The following is a 13,525-nucleotide window of genomic DNA, read 5'->3' as shown; positions in this document are numbered from 1 at the left end:
ATGAATAGAAATGTTGAAGGTGAAAATTTATTAGAGATTGTGTTGCTTTCTTACATCAAAAGCAGTTGAAGCTGCATATAAACATTGGCTTCATTCATTGTTCTTAATATATGGTATAATTAGTGAGAAATATTAGTGGAAGTGCTTGCTATGCAGTCCATCAACACATGCCTGTCAGAGTTTAGGATCTGGGCCAAAGTTTTTTGCCAGTCCTGTGATAGATTTATAATAAGCCTATAGAAGGCTTTACAGTCAGCTGGGTCACTAATTCATGAAGTTAAAACGTATGCAATGAGGTCAAAAATTCACTATTGATAAAATACCCCCTCCCGGGATTGCACCATTAGCTTTGTTACTGCAACAGCAAAATAAAGTAAACCCAAAGCTCCTGTGAATTACCAGTCCATCATCATAAATCAGAAGAGAAGCACTTGCACAAGTTCATGATGTCATATGAAGCCCAATATATATTTATAGCCTTGTGTACTATTTCCTGTTTCCTTATGACAAAAATAAACAGTCTCTAAATCCCCTGTATCCTTATGCCTGAGCTCAGCAAAATGTAATGGACATGAAACTATGAAACCACCCATGATATATTAGTCTAGAGCAGCTTGCTTCAGGTCAGCTGTGACGCCCGGTCTCCCTCTGGCCTCTCCTACATGGATGAAAGCAGTTCCCATGGAGTTTGCTCCATCTGCTGCACCCACTGTAAGGATAATCCCACATCCCCTCCTACTTTGCTTCCCTGACCCTGCGAGAGAGAAGGAAGGAAAGTTTAAGCCTCCAAGCCCTACACGTGGAGTGGATGGCCTGGCAAACACAGCAGAGGTGGAGGAGCTCAGCACCCATGTGGGGACCTGGGCTTGTCACCATGAGGACCTTGGGCCTCTTGTCCATCAAGATGGCTAAGCCATGGAGGTTGGAGTGTGGGCTGCAGTTTCCCCTCTCCTTCTTTGTTGATGATTTGGGAACCTCATCTAGGGTTTCTGGGGTGTTTGGGCATGGATGATGCCCCACATTTCATTGCAGACCTCCCAGCCCTCAAATTTTCTGTACCTACCTGAAATAGGAGCTTCTGTGTTTGCCAGTGATCCTCTTCCCCTCTTCTCAGGTGAAACCTTCTCTCTCAGCAATTTGTTTTATTTTTGGCTTCCTTTCCAGAAATGAGACAGAGAGTAACAGAAACCGTTCCATCATCCCATGTAACCTCCTCCTGCAAGGAAGCACACTTGCTTCTATTTGCCCCCAAAGCAACAACTCTTGAAGTCAGTGACTGTCATGAAGTGGCTGTGGGTGATAGCTGTGCCAAGCCACATTTATTTACAGTGTCCCTCTGCAATGTTGTTTTGTTCTGCCACCAAGACAGCTGCACCAGGTCTCTGCCTCTCCTGGTGCTCCCCAGGGTGATGCCGAACAGCGAGGACCAAGCAGGTAACATGCTGGCCCCATGCATGTGTCACACCATGCAGAGGTACCCCTGGCTTTCCCCCCTCCATTGTTGCTGACAGACAAATTATGTCCTTTAGACTGGCAAGAAAACAGTTTGTTTTTCTTTTTACTTTTCCTTTTTTGAAACATGGCCATCGAAACCTGGGGTTTGGGTTTCATTTTACTCTGAGTCTTTTCAAACCAAGTGAGTTCAGTTCAAGCTTTCATACTTACAAGTTATCATCCATCAGGTCTGATGTAGCTCTGCCTGCTTCATCTCAGGACTGAATGGACACGGCACACAGCTCTTTCAGTGACAAGCATGTGATATATTCAATAGACAAGTAGCGACAGCAGTGCATGGGATAACCAATGACAGGGAGATCAGTCAGGCATTCCTTTGGTTCTGTCGCTGCACTGATACATGAAGATGCCTCACGGTGAAATTTAAATTTACAAGTCCTAAACTGCTAGAGTTTTCCACACAGTTCACCATTAACCCTTGGGAGTCCTTGCCACAGGGGTGTGAGGCAAAGGGCCACTACCAGGATGGATTTGGAACAAATGCCACTGGCAAGTAGAGCCACAGGCTTCCTTGTCCTTTGCTTGTAACATGTGTATGAGCCCTGCATAAGGTGATAGATCAGTTCTCCTCCTTCTCTTTCAGTGGCAAGTCCCCCTAACCAGTTGCTCCAAACAGCTCTTTGGCATTACCCATATTGCTGCAGTCCCTGTCCAACAGAACAAAAACATATTGCTGCTGTCCCTGTCCCATGCCAAAAACAGAACTAGAGCCCTTATATGCCACTATATAAAAGCTAATTTCTAAACTGTGCTAAGAAACATGAGCCTCCTATTATCCAGCTTTGTGCCTAAGCCAATGTAGAGAAGTAGAGGTCAGGGGACCTACTGTAAATGCCAGTCTTGATATCATTGCTCCTCGCTATTAACCAGAGGGCTCCGGGGCTGGCATCAGTGGAAAGTAAGCAATTTACTTTGTACTTTCATGAATTTAGACAATGTAGTCAGCCTCCTGAATCATGGAACTTCTAAAAAAATAGAAATTTCATGTGAGTATTGGGACTATCTCTATCTTTAATGCAAACATGGGTGAACAATCCCAGTCTTCTACTGCAACAGTCAAGGCAAGCCCCAGCTTCCCTGTATGAGGAAGAAAGTTGCTGCTTCATGATACTATTTAAAAATGGCACATTGTGGGGGTTTACCTCTAGCTGTCTCTGCCTAACAGTCTAACACTGAATAATCTGAGCTTTCTTCATCATGATACACTTATTTTTCCCTTTTAGTTCACTTCAGTGGATGATTTCTACATGTTAAAAACACAGTCATTTGTGGATATCTGAAGCTGAACACAGGGTCTTAAAAGACAGTAACAAAGTTTGACCCTCTGCCCATCTCTAATTGTAATTTAATTTTTTTTTACATTGTCATTTCACAATAACCATACATAATATCAGTTTTACATAATATATTTTTAAAGCCTATTTGCCTCCACTTATTTGTTCCGAACTCTCAACCTACTAGTGTTTCATGCAGCAACAAACTATAAAAGAGAAAAAAAAAAGTGCTAACCACTTTTTTTTTTATGCTGGTCTAGCATAATCTTTATTTCTTTAGACACTTTGTGCAAATATTAAATTGATAAAGGACATAATGTAGATGGACCCACAGCTGAACTGAAGGTAATTGCATAAAAATGAAATGGAGACCTATAATTGTACACTGCTTTAGCCTCTACCGCACTGTTTTCTGGAAGCAAGGATCTCGCTTGTCATAGCAAGTTGCTTGTTACAGTGATTGCATGAAGACTTGATCTAGCTGTACAAGACAAGTATAACATTACTTAACGGGAGCTTTTCAAACTAAGAGTCTGACACTAAAATGTACTGTATTTTCAAAGATGTAGTATGCTTTAACAAACAGAAGAGTCCTTGAATGACAGCTTTTGTTACCCTTTTGTTTGATGGTGCTGTATTGAAAAATTCAGGTTATGTCTATGCCTTTCTATTTCTGGTTTTGATTTCTCTTCAACAGCACTTCAAGAATAAAAATTGACTCAAAGCATGAATAGTAGAAGTCGGTGGATACAGTAAATGTTAGTCTGGCATTTACTGATTACCTCTGATTTTTTTTTCAGTCTCGTTTGTTGAATGCTTAAATGCATTCTGTGGGCTATTGTATTGTTGCAGAAATGGGGAACTCAACAGATATATTGCAATTTAAAATATATCCAGTTTAGACTTTTGGGTCAATTTTGAACATGGGAAAAGATAGAAATCGTCATTCTTGCCTAGGCCTTTCAATCTGATCCATGTGTATTTAACTACTCAGCCTGTGTGTAGCTTTCAGTCTGGACAAACAAGATCCATTTGTAAGATTGGCACCTGAATAACAGGTAGGGCATGTGTCTTTTGGACTCACAAATCAATTACTAGCCAATAAATCCAATGCATAAGCGGGACATTGCTTCCTCCAGAGCTCTGCTACTTCAGTTATCACAACTTCTCCTGGAGATGGTATATTATTGAATGAAAGTGCAGGAAAAACTGTAGTATGTCATTGATTTATAAACACTGGAAAACAGTGGTTTCTGTACATGTAAGTACATCCAAAATGCATGAATTTTCACATTTTGGACTCAAGATGTTGGCCAAGAAGTCAGAGAGGGGAAAAAAAAAAAAGCTATATTTACTTACTCTGGGGGGAAAACCATCAACAAATTATCACAGATTGGCAAAATCTGATGTGCTTTGCCCAGGATGCTGGTTTCCTATGACCAAAGTGTACAACCTCCAGGTGAGCACCACTGTCCTTTGCACTGCTGGTTCACACCCTGAGGAGCCACTGCCTCTCCTGCCCTTCCCAAGTCTTGCCTGTGGCTTTCCTTTGTTGTAACTCTCACAAAAACTGACAGTTACAGATTTTCTGTGACTCCTCTCTGTGTCACTGCTGTCTTAGTCTCTCCTTCCCCCTACTTTTCTCTATCCCACTGGTCACTTCCTGCCTAAAGCCAACCTGTAAACTCTCCAGGACAGGAAAAATCCACCTTTCCTTCATAATAGACTTTGTCATTATTACAAGTTCAAAATCAAGCCAAAACATCTGCCAACACCCATTTTTAAAGCAGTAATTTAAAGTGAAAATGATAGCTTAGTATTTCTTCTTATTCTCTCCCAAGGTCTTACTCTGCTAACCTCTACCCAGCTTTTCTGCTTCTATGTATTTTGCCACATGAAGATGATGTAAAACAGCATGAAATCTATGAGTAAAAATGTAAATTAATTGCTCACTCATTCTGTAAGTAGATTCATAGAAATCATAGAAAAATTAGCTTGAAATGGACTTCTAGAAGTCACCTTGTCTGGCCTTTGCTGAGGGTTAACTCTGCAGTAAGAGCAGGTTGCTGAGGTCCATGCCCAGCTGAGCTCTTCACACTTCCCCAGCCTTGCCAGGGGCTGTCCTGGTGCTTTACACCTCCCATGATGAAGAATTTGTTCCCATATGCATTTCCAATTGCCCTTGTTGCAGCTTGTGACAGTGGCCTCTTGTCCTTTTACCTCTGTGCACTGCTGGAAGGACCTGGGGTCCGGCTTTTCCATCACCCTGGTAATGAAGTGGAAGACAACATCCAGCACCATTCTTTGCCTTCTCTTCTCCAGGCCAACCAAGCCTAGCTACCTCAGCCTCTCCTCATACATCAGATATTCCAGACCCCTCAGGTGGCCACCAAGGTGGCCTTCCCTGGACTTGCTCTAGATACCAGCTAGACCTCAAATCCTTGCTTCCACCCACTTCGAGCCTGATGGTCCCAGTGGTTTTTCACCTTCCTTGCAATCCACCCATCCCATCCACATTTCCCCCTTTTGGCTGCAACGATACTATGGGACATAAATGCAGTCTCAACTAGGTTTCACTCAACCTTTTCTTGGCTTTTCTTTAATATACATCAGGGGTCAAAGGTACCTGAAAAACAAGAGATACGCAGGGTCTCTCTTTGCCTCCTTGCAGCAGAGTGCAGACTAACTGCTTAAGAGCACTTACTGTTCCTCTCAGAAAGTAATGTTTGCAAAACTGAGGTGTTTGTAAAGATTGATTTTCTGTATATAGCTCAAGAGCAAGCATATCACAAGATTTAAGTAAGATAAAAAGTGAGGCTGTGCTTGATGTGAGGTGCAGGAGTTAATCAGCTGTAGATAAGAATTGATGAGGTTTTATCATCCCAGCCATAGAGAGAATGACTGTGTTTCTTGGCCTCTTGATCACTTCGGAGAGTAAGTGAAACTATATATCAGCCCATGTTTATCTGTGCCTGAGAAGTTCTTCAAGAATAAATTGAGCTCAGAACTCTTTTTAACCTTTCCCCTAGTTGGGACTTAAAATTAAGCTCTCCCTCTGGTTTTTGAGCTGCCTCTCTGGCACACTGACAGCATGTGAAGTATCCCATCTTCTAGTTGACTTCCAGGCCAACAACACTAGTGTGGATGAAGTTATGAAATAATGAATCTGAATGTTAAACAGATACCATCTGGCTTTCTTTGCTACAAGATTATGAGCCATGACAAACTGGCACATCTGCATCTAGGTACCACCTACACACACATTGTTGGCTGTAAATTTAGGGAAACAGACCCACTGTTGAAAAATAACAAGATCATTGTTTTGCCTTCTTTTATATCACAAACTGAAGTTAGGATATCACAGTCGAAATAGATGTTGACTGAGGCAATATTTCTGTTCTCTCTCCTAAACCTGATCCCACCCAGTGGAAGTGAATTATTACTTAGCCTCTAAGTCCTCTGAGTTTAAGAGAAAACCTTAGAATGCAAGTTCACAAATACTTATACTATGAATAAACTTTACTTGCGTAAAGAGACTGAAATCATTAGGTAAGTAGGGTTAGGCCTTGGAAGTAAACAACTGTAGGCTTGGAAATTCTGCATATGTTATTCTTTCAGATCTCTGTCTTAGTATCACAAATAAGTCTTTTTTTTTTCCCCTAATCCCACCAGATAACCAGCTTACAAATGAAAAACATACAGATGAAAAGCCTATGAAAGGTATTGTTATGAGTTCTGTCGCAGAATTCAGCATCACAGACACTTCATCAAAGGGTACCAAAAATGAGAAGAAATTGTCAGATGCAAGCACATCATCCATTGCTTCCCTGGAGAAATGCAGAGAATTCACTTACATTGAAGAAGACACATCAGTACATCAGAGAGACAGTGACGGTATGTTTTATAAAACAGATCACATTTAAGCTGATCTCTAAATAATGCCCATTGCAAGAGCACTATGTGTATCTAACTTGAAATAAATGTTTACATGCTGAACAGGAGGTTCAAGAACATAGCCAAAAGCAGCATTAAATTGCCCTGCAGACATTTTTGTGATAGATGAGAATCTGTAGAAGATGATCTTAAATTGTCAGTGATATTAAAGCCATAGAAGAGGAGCTTAGAGCCTATTGTGCAACAGAGCATTTGTACTTTTGTAATGAGTATTTGCACAGAGGTACTAGTGTCGATATCAGATAAACAGAGTATCTCACATGGACATATCTTTTCCCAGTAGCAGAGGCTGTTGCTTTTGCCACTAGTACTGCAGTAGCCACTGCGATCGCTGAACAGATGCTGTGTTTGGTGGTCAGCATATTATTTCTATGGACTTGTACAGGCAGTTCTTGTATGAACCACTACATCCAACACTGCTGTTCTGCTGACCCATCACCAAGTCCTCTCTCTGCTGACTACACTGCAAAACTCACGTGAGTCAGGATGAGGAGCGCTCTTCATACTCTGCCCTGCTTCTGCAGAAAACTGTCTGATGGCTGGGCCAGGTGGATACACATAGATAGGACTTCTGTTCGTTCGGTATGCTCTGCATTTTGAAAAAGCATATTTGAAAATAAAGCGCTCTGAAAAGTAGTGACAAACCAAAATTGCAGCAGAAGCCCAATAGTTCAAGTGTATTTTCACAAATGAGCATTGCTAAAACATAACTGGAGCTAATAATAAGAGCTCTCTTACCTTTTCCAAAAAGGTGCTGATCCTTTTTATTGTGTAAAAGCACAAGTTAAAGAGCCGAATACCTGCATTATATTTTTTAAGAGTTTCAGAGGCAATAGTATAACCAGGAGTTGAGGAATAGAATGGGTTGTGAACACTCATTACAGGCCAAGGGGCATGACTCCTGCTGATTTAAATAATATAACACCCCTGATGTTAGTGGAATTATGCTGAGAACCAGCTATTCCTGGTTATTCCAGTGGATGTGAAAAAAAAGGCTTCCATAAAGCACTTTTGAAGTTTCTTATATGTGTCTTTTGCAATAATGGATTAGTGTGTTATATCCAATGGAGTTGGGATCTATCAAGTATATAATTTAACAACTCCTAAATTAAGAATTTCTAAATACATATCAACATAATAAACTGCCATGTTCTCCAGGAACCATTAGCCATTACCATCTCTATTGTATCACTGATCCTGTAATAATAGGGATGTCTCTGATACATCTATTGGAATACATTTCATTTCAATGAAGGATCTGAAGTATTTATTTCATTTAGGAGACTTGTCCTCTAGTCCAGACACTCACTATTTTCTGAGTTTTCTGACTTTCTGAGTTTGCTGACTATCTGATCAGGCCCCTCAACCATTACTGGCACACAGGTGTGTACCATGTGATACAAATAACAGATTTCATACTCCTTAAAAAAGCTAAAAGTGAAGGAAATTAACAAAAAACCCCAATCTGTGCTCAATTAATAATGTTAAGGGCTGGATGGAAGCCAAGAAAACCAAAGGAAGCCAGATTTGTGGTTGTCACTGTGTACTCTGCTCACTCTACTCTGACAAGTTACTGCTTATTCCACACACACAAGGCCAAATCCTGTTCGCTGGTGCATGGAGAACTTCTGAAGGCAGAGTGATAGCTGAGGAAATTGGTGATTTTGTTTCCTGTGCTCAGAGAGGAGCATAGCGAAAGCTCATAGGTCTCACCAAGGGTGACCATCATGGCTTCAGTGAGCTCTGGACCAGGTTTGTTCAGGGCATCCTCTGCATGAGCAGAGGGTGTGCTGACAGACACCAAACAAGAGCAGGAAAATTTAGAGATAAGGCAGGCTAGCAAAATTATTAGAAGTTCTTCTTTTGTGCTAATTAATCTATTAATGTAGGGAATGAGAGCTGAGGTCCTTGTTCTCACTGAGATAAATGCAGTAATGCCGTTTAGCAAACAGCAGGGAAAACAGAAGAGAAAACAGGAGATTGCATCTTCTTTTTTGCAGTTTGTGGCTAATTTATTTTCAAATATATAAATGAATGCATAGGAATGGATGTTTAATTGCTAATATCTATTATTTATATACATTACCCCACTTAAAACAGGACAAAAAAGCCTCACACATGCAGATTTTTCGAAATGTGTTACATCCATTATCACAGTTCATGGTGTGTGCTCTGATGGGAATTTAAAAGCATCTTTACTGCACATCACAGACTCTGTGCTGAAACATTATTTTATTATTAAAATCTTGTGTTTTTTGTGTGCTCTCTTTCCTGGAGAAACCCTAAGAATTGTATCTATTCTCTTCAGATTACATAAGCACCATTATGGCTAACACATTCAGGAAAAAAAATGTTATTAGAAAACAGATCTTTGGAGAGGACAAAAACATTGAAAGATCCTTAACTGATACATAATTTTGAATTTCATCTCTCACATCTATGCATAGGAAGGAAATTTCATAAACATAAGATATCTAAAAAGAATAGTCTTAATTACATCAAGGACTACTGGATAAAATTATTACATTTTCTACAGTGTAAATTTCATACAATTAAATGCAGCGGTGTCACCTTATAAAATGTTTCAATTTTATAATTATTTCAGTTCATTTAGTTAGAAAAAAATATAAGCATGAATTTACTAAGTATCATCAAAATCTAGTCATTCTTATTCTACAGAACTGACTTAGAAGTTAGTTGTGCTTGTCTGAACTTAAATAGATCTTGACATATTTAAATATGTATTAAAATTGATAACATTGGTGATGATACGTTACTTAGAAAGAAGTTCAACCACATGCTATTTATTCTTGCTACCTGCTTTAACAGCTTTTTTTTTTTTTTATAAAAAAGCTGGAATGATTTTTTAATTTTGTTTTTCATCAAGAAAGCTTTCTTAAAAAGAAAAAAAAAAAAAAAGAGCATAATTCTGGAAACTTCCTGGCAGTGAACTTTATGTTACGTGAGATAGAAAATGCCACAACAGAACCAATGCAGTTGAATGAGTTCACAGTTAGTCATCCTAGGGCAAGAAATGTGGTTATAACCATATGCTTTCCTGAAAGAACCAATGAAAAGGCATTCATATTGTTGAAGGCATTTTTCCTTTCCAAAAACAAGGAGGGAAAAAAAAAATTGAAAGGTCTGGGTCTTTGCGCTCCAACTGGATTCACACAGTCAGAATCTCACACCTGCTCCGAGCCCTGCTGCACCCGGAGGCAGCCTCCCCAGATGCTGTAGTTTGAACGGTGGGGAGTTAATTAGTTGATTTTTGAGGGGAACAAATATAACACAAAGTTTTTGTCATGGTGACCAAGTTTTCGGGAATATTCACTGGCTCCAGACACACATCCTAGGCGATATTATTTTCCAAACTTTTGTCTCCTTTCAAAAATTAACAAGTCTGTGAATGAAAAGGCGAGAAATAGCAGGAGCAACCTGATGTTTTTTATCTTTAATTAAAAACTTTTATGAAAAAGAAAATAAACTCCAGTGTCATGTGCGTTGGTCAGGTAACACATGTGGCATCACAAAGCAGCAGCACTTCCAAACTCCTGCAAGGCTGCAAAGCCCCCAGCAGAGCATCCCTGCTGCAATGAGGTTCGCTCCTGTGCTGAAATTTATGGCCCAAACACTTTAAGAGTATAGAATCATAGAATCATTTAGGTTGGAAAAGACCTTTAAGATCATCAAGTCCAACCATAAAGTTGGTTCAGAGTACTTGTTCCTCTGAACATCACTGCCACAGTATATATTCATTCAAATTATTTTCATGCAGCTGTTGTTTTTCCAGAACAAACAAGTCAGAAAAATATATCCTTTCATTTGCCTTTATGGAAGTAGTTATCATCAATGTATTTTTAGCCTGCACACAGGCTGTCTTGCATCTCATTTCTGTGTAGTCACACTAGCCTGAACCTGGGTAATCGAGCACACCCCTTTTCTTATGTCTTGCTGCTTTTCCTTTTTCTTAGATGAATGCGCAACACTTATCCTGGCCTGCTTGTTCTGCCAATTTTGGGACTTTCTTATAATGCTGCCTGATACCTGTGAACATTGGCTGACAGATACCTGTTGTCCATCCAATAGATACTACCAGACCTCCAATGAAGACCACACAAACAACGACTGCAACTGTGACTGTGACATTGATTGCAGCCTTTTTGAGTCCTGCCATGAGACTGGTGAATGCCTGGAACTTGCTATGGAGATTTCCGAAGTCTGCTATCGCTAATAGGAAAATAAGTGACAAAATTCCTCAAAACTGCCTGAAAGTGAACTGACAGAATACAAAGGAGATTTTTTTTTTTTTTTTTTTTTTTTTTTTTTAACGAAAACATAATGATAATAACCAGAGTGTTTGCCAACCAGGACTTGTTCATCATGCTGCTCCCACCCCGGAGGTCTGTATATCTGTACCATTCTGGTTGTATGATTTCACAAACTGCTGAAACCAATAAAGGGCAAAAAAGGGTCTTCTCCTTTGCAATAGACAACAGAATTCCTAAGTGCCAAGTGTGCTCGATGCTTTACTCCCTGTCAATCCAAGGCTTTTATAAACCTCTAATTGCTTTAAACATGGATTTCCCCATTCATAAACACAGGACAAATTAGGACATTGTTTTAGGACTGATATATATTAGTTCATCTTCCTAATGGATTCATACCTAAACATGTATTACACATTGTTGGTTATTATTAATAATGTATGATACAGCATCATTTTATAATTAAAAATTTATTTATTCAATCTCTTAAAACACACTTATATGCTCAGTTTATGTAGAAAAGAAAATTAAATGAATTAGAAACCATGCTAGCAGTAATTACAGCAAATGTCTCTAAAAATCTCCAGTGAATTTTGTAGAGGAAGCATTTTAACAGGGTAGTGCAATTCGACAGTGTATTAATGTGCGTGCCTATGGTTATGTAATAACAGGTTATGCCTATTGTTCATTAGTTATAGGAAAGGGCTCCTTAAGTGTAATTAGCCTAAATGGGAATTGACTGCACACTTCCAGAGGAGATTTACCCCATGGATAGCCAGTAACTCCTTAGCCTGATTTTCATTTGTAAGATTTCTGCAAGCAGCAGAATGTTGTCACCTATTTTAGTGGAAACAGGCATTTCCACCTGTGCACAAAAGATTACAAAATGACAGTATCTATCCTGGTTGTGCTTTCAAACTCCCTCTATCTCTTTTCTGACAGCAGGTCTGATTAATAAAAAGGAAATACATATTGCATATTACACATATGACAACAAAAGCATGTAAATTCAGCTGCCTGAGGGAGCAGAACGCACGTATTAAGCACACAGGAAAATACAGAGTTGCTTGCTTACATTAGATATTTATAGATTAACACCAAAGACAGTGTTTGCTTTGTATAGGCACTAAAACTTCTCCCCCAAACCCCACTGATCTCAGTGCAGAAGTGCCTGGGGAATGCCAAACAAGAATCCTGGACAAAGTGGTGGGATGCTCAGCATTGCTGAAATCATTGAAGCCACTTGTTTAATACTCTGAGTTTCAAACCTGTAGTCCTGACACATGAATATTTAATGGAAACAAAAATTCCTGTGATTTTCCTTCCCTCCAAGCCCCCACCCCCCTTCTGGAAAATTCATGTTTTCAAAAAATCACTAAGTAGGAAGAACTGCTAATGATCTTTGTACAGTTGTCTTACAAAACCTACTGATCTAAGGACAACAAACCTTAGAAATACAGTGAGCAGCCCAGCATACCTTATTTCTGTGCTCCTTGCAGGACATCGGTGGGGAGTAAAAGAGGTTTTCTTATTTTAATTGTGACATCACCTTGTGAGTTGCAGCCACCTAAAGGAACAAAGTGCTTAATTGACACACCTGCACTAGCCTGCCAGCTGGGTGTGGACCCCACCCCAAAAAGCACTAACCACTGCCACCCAGGAGGCACTGGTTTTGCACACCCTGGGCTGGGCAATGCTGTTTTAATGCTCCAGTTTGCACTCTCCCATAGATTTTTGATCTTAAATCTCCCGAGTCCCACAACTAAACTCCCTGTGCAATGTATTGAGCCACAGTGGACTGGATCATTCCACTTCCTACCACAGGTTGTCCTTGACAAAGTGTCAAGTGAGTATGTATCAATAAAGACACTGACCAAAAGCATTTAAGAGTCAGAAAAGGAGAAAACTTGCCCCACATACTATGTCTTAGAGAAGTACCAACAGAGATGCACATTGGCAGTCCTTGCTCTTGATGCTGCCATCCAAAAGAGGAGATTTCACGTGCAATGACTGGAAGGAGCCCACAAGAGGAAACCAGAGGGTGACATACCCCAAAATTCTGCCAGTGAGGGACCCAGAGATGGGGAACTTGTCTTGCAAGTCAGGATGTCTTGTTCCAGCTCTGAGCCTGCAAGGTCATACACATTGACTATACTGGGATGACCCATGGCAAGTGAGGTCTCTATGAATCAGCTGTGGAGCTGAATTAAGGACTACTGGCACAAATATTTTTTTTCAAATCTTTTCCTAGGAATAATTATTCAAAAGAGCTTTTTTTCATGTTGTAGTCCATAGGTTGGAAAACTGAGGTCGTGTCTACTATAGGGCATGGGTAAGGTCAAAGACAGAATTACAATGGTCACAGCCAGAGCCATGGCTAGACAGGATGTCCCAACAATATGAATTGAATCACACTGTGGGATATATTGAGAGCTGCTGTTGTAGTAAATGGCGGTGTTTTAAATGATGCAGTAATATCTCCTTGCCTAAAGTGTTCAATGGCACATTGCTTGG

At 40.0% G+C, this 13,525-nt stretch overlaps 1 protein-coding gene across 2 annotated transcripts in view; it reads left to right on the top strand.

Annotated features, from left to right (window-relative positions):
• Positions 1-11,213, top strand: part of MDFIC2 (MyoD family inhibitor domain containing 2) — a 44,480-nt gene extending 33,267 nt beyond the window's left edge. For both annotated transcript variants that reach the window (XM_074879683.1, XM_074879682.1), the window contains 3 exons: positions 1,366-1,434; positions 6,462-6,683; positions 10,718-11,213. In XM_074879683.1, the coding sequence (XP_074735784.1) occupies positions 1,366-1,434; positions 6,462-6,683; positions 10,718-10,977 (551 nt within the window). In that variant the 3' untranslated portion in view covers positions 10,978-11,213. The remainder of the gene's footprint in view (positions 1-1,365; positions 1,435-6,461; positions 6,684-10,717) is intronic.
• The last annotated feature ends 2,312 nt before the right edge of the window (positions 11,214-13,525 follow it).

Source organism: Strix uralensis, chromosome 10 (genome assembly GCF_047716275.1).
Source record: "Strix uralensis isolate ZFMK-TIS-50842 chromosome 10, bStrUra1, whole genome shotgun sequence".
Lineage (NCBI taxonomy): Eukaryota > Metazoa > Chordata > Aves > Strigiformes > Strigidae > Strix > Strix uralensis.
The sequence above is the reverse complement of the archived record's forward strand: the minus strand, read 5'-3'. Positions and strand labels throughout refer to the sequence as shown.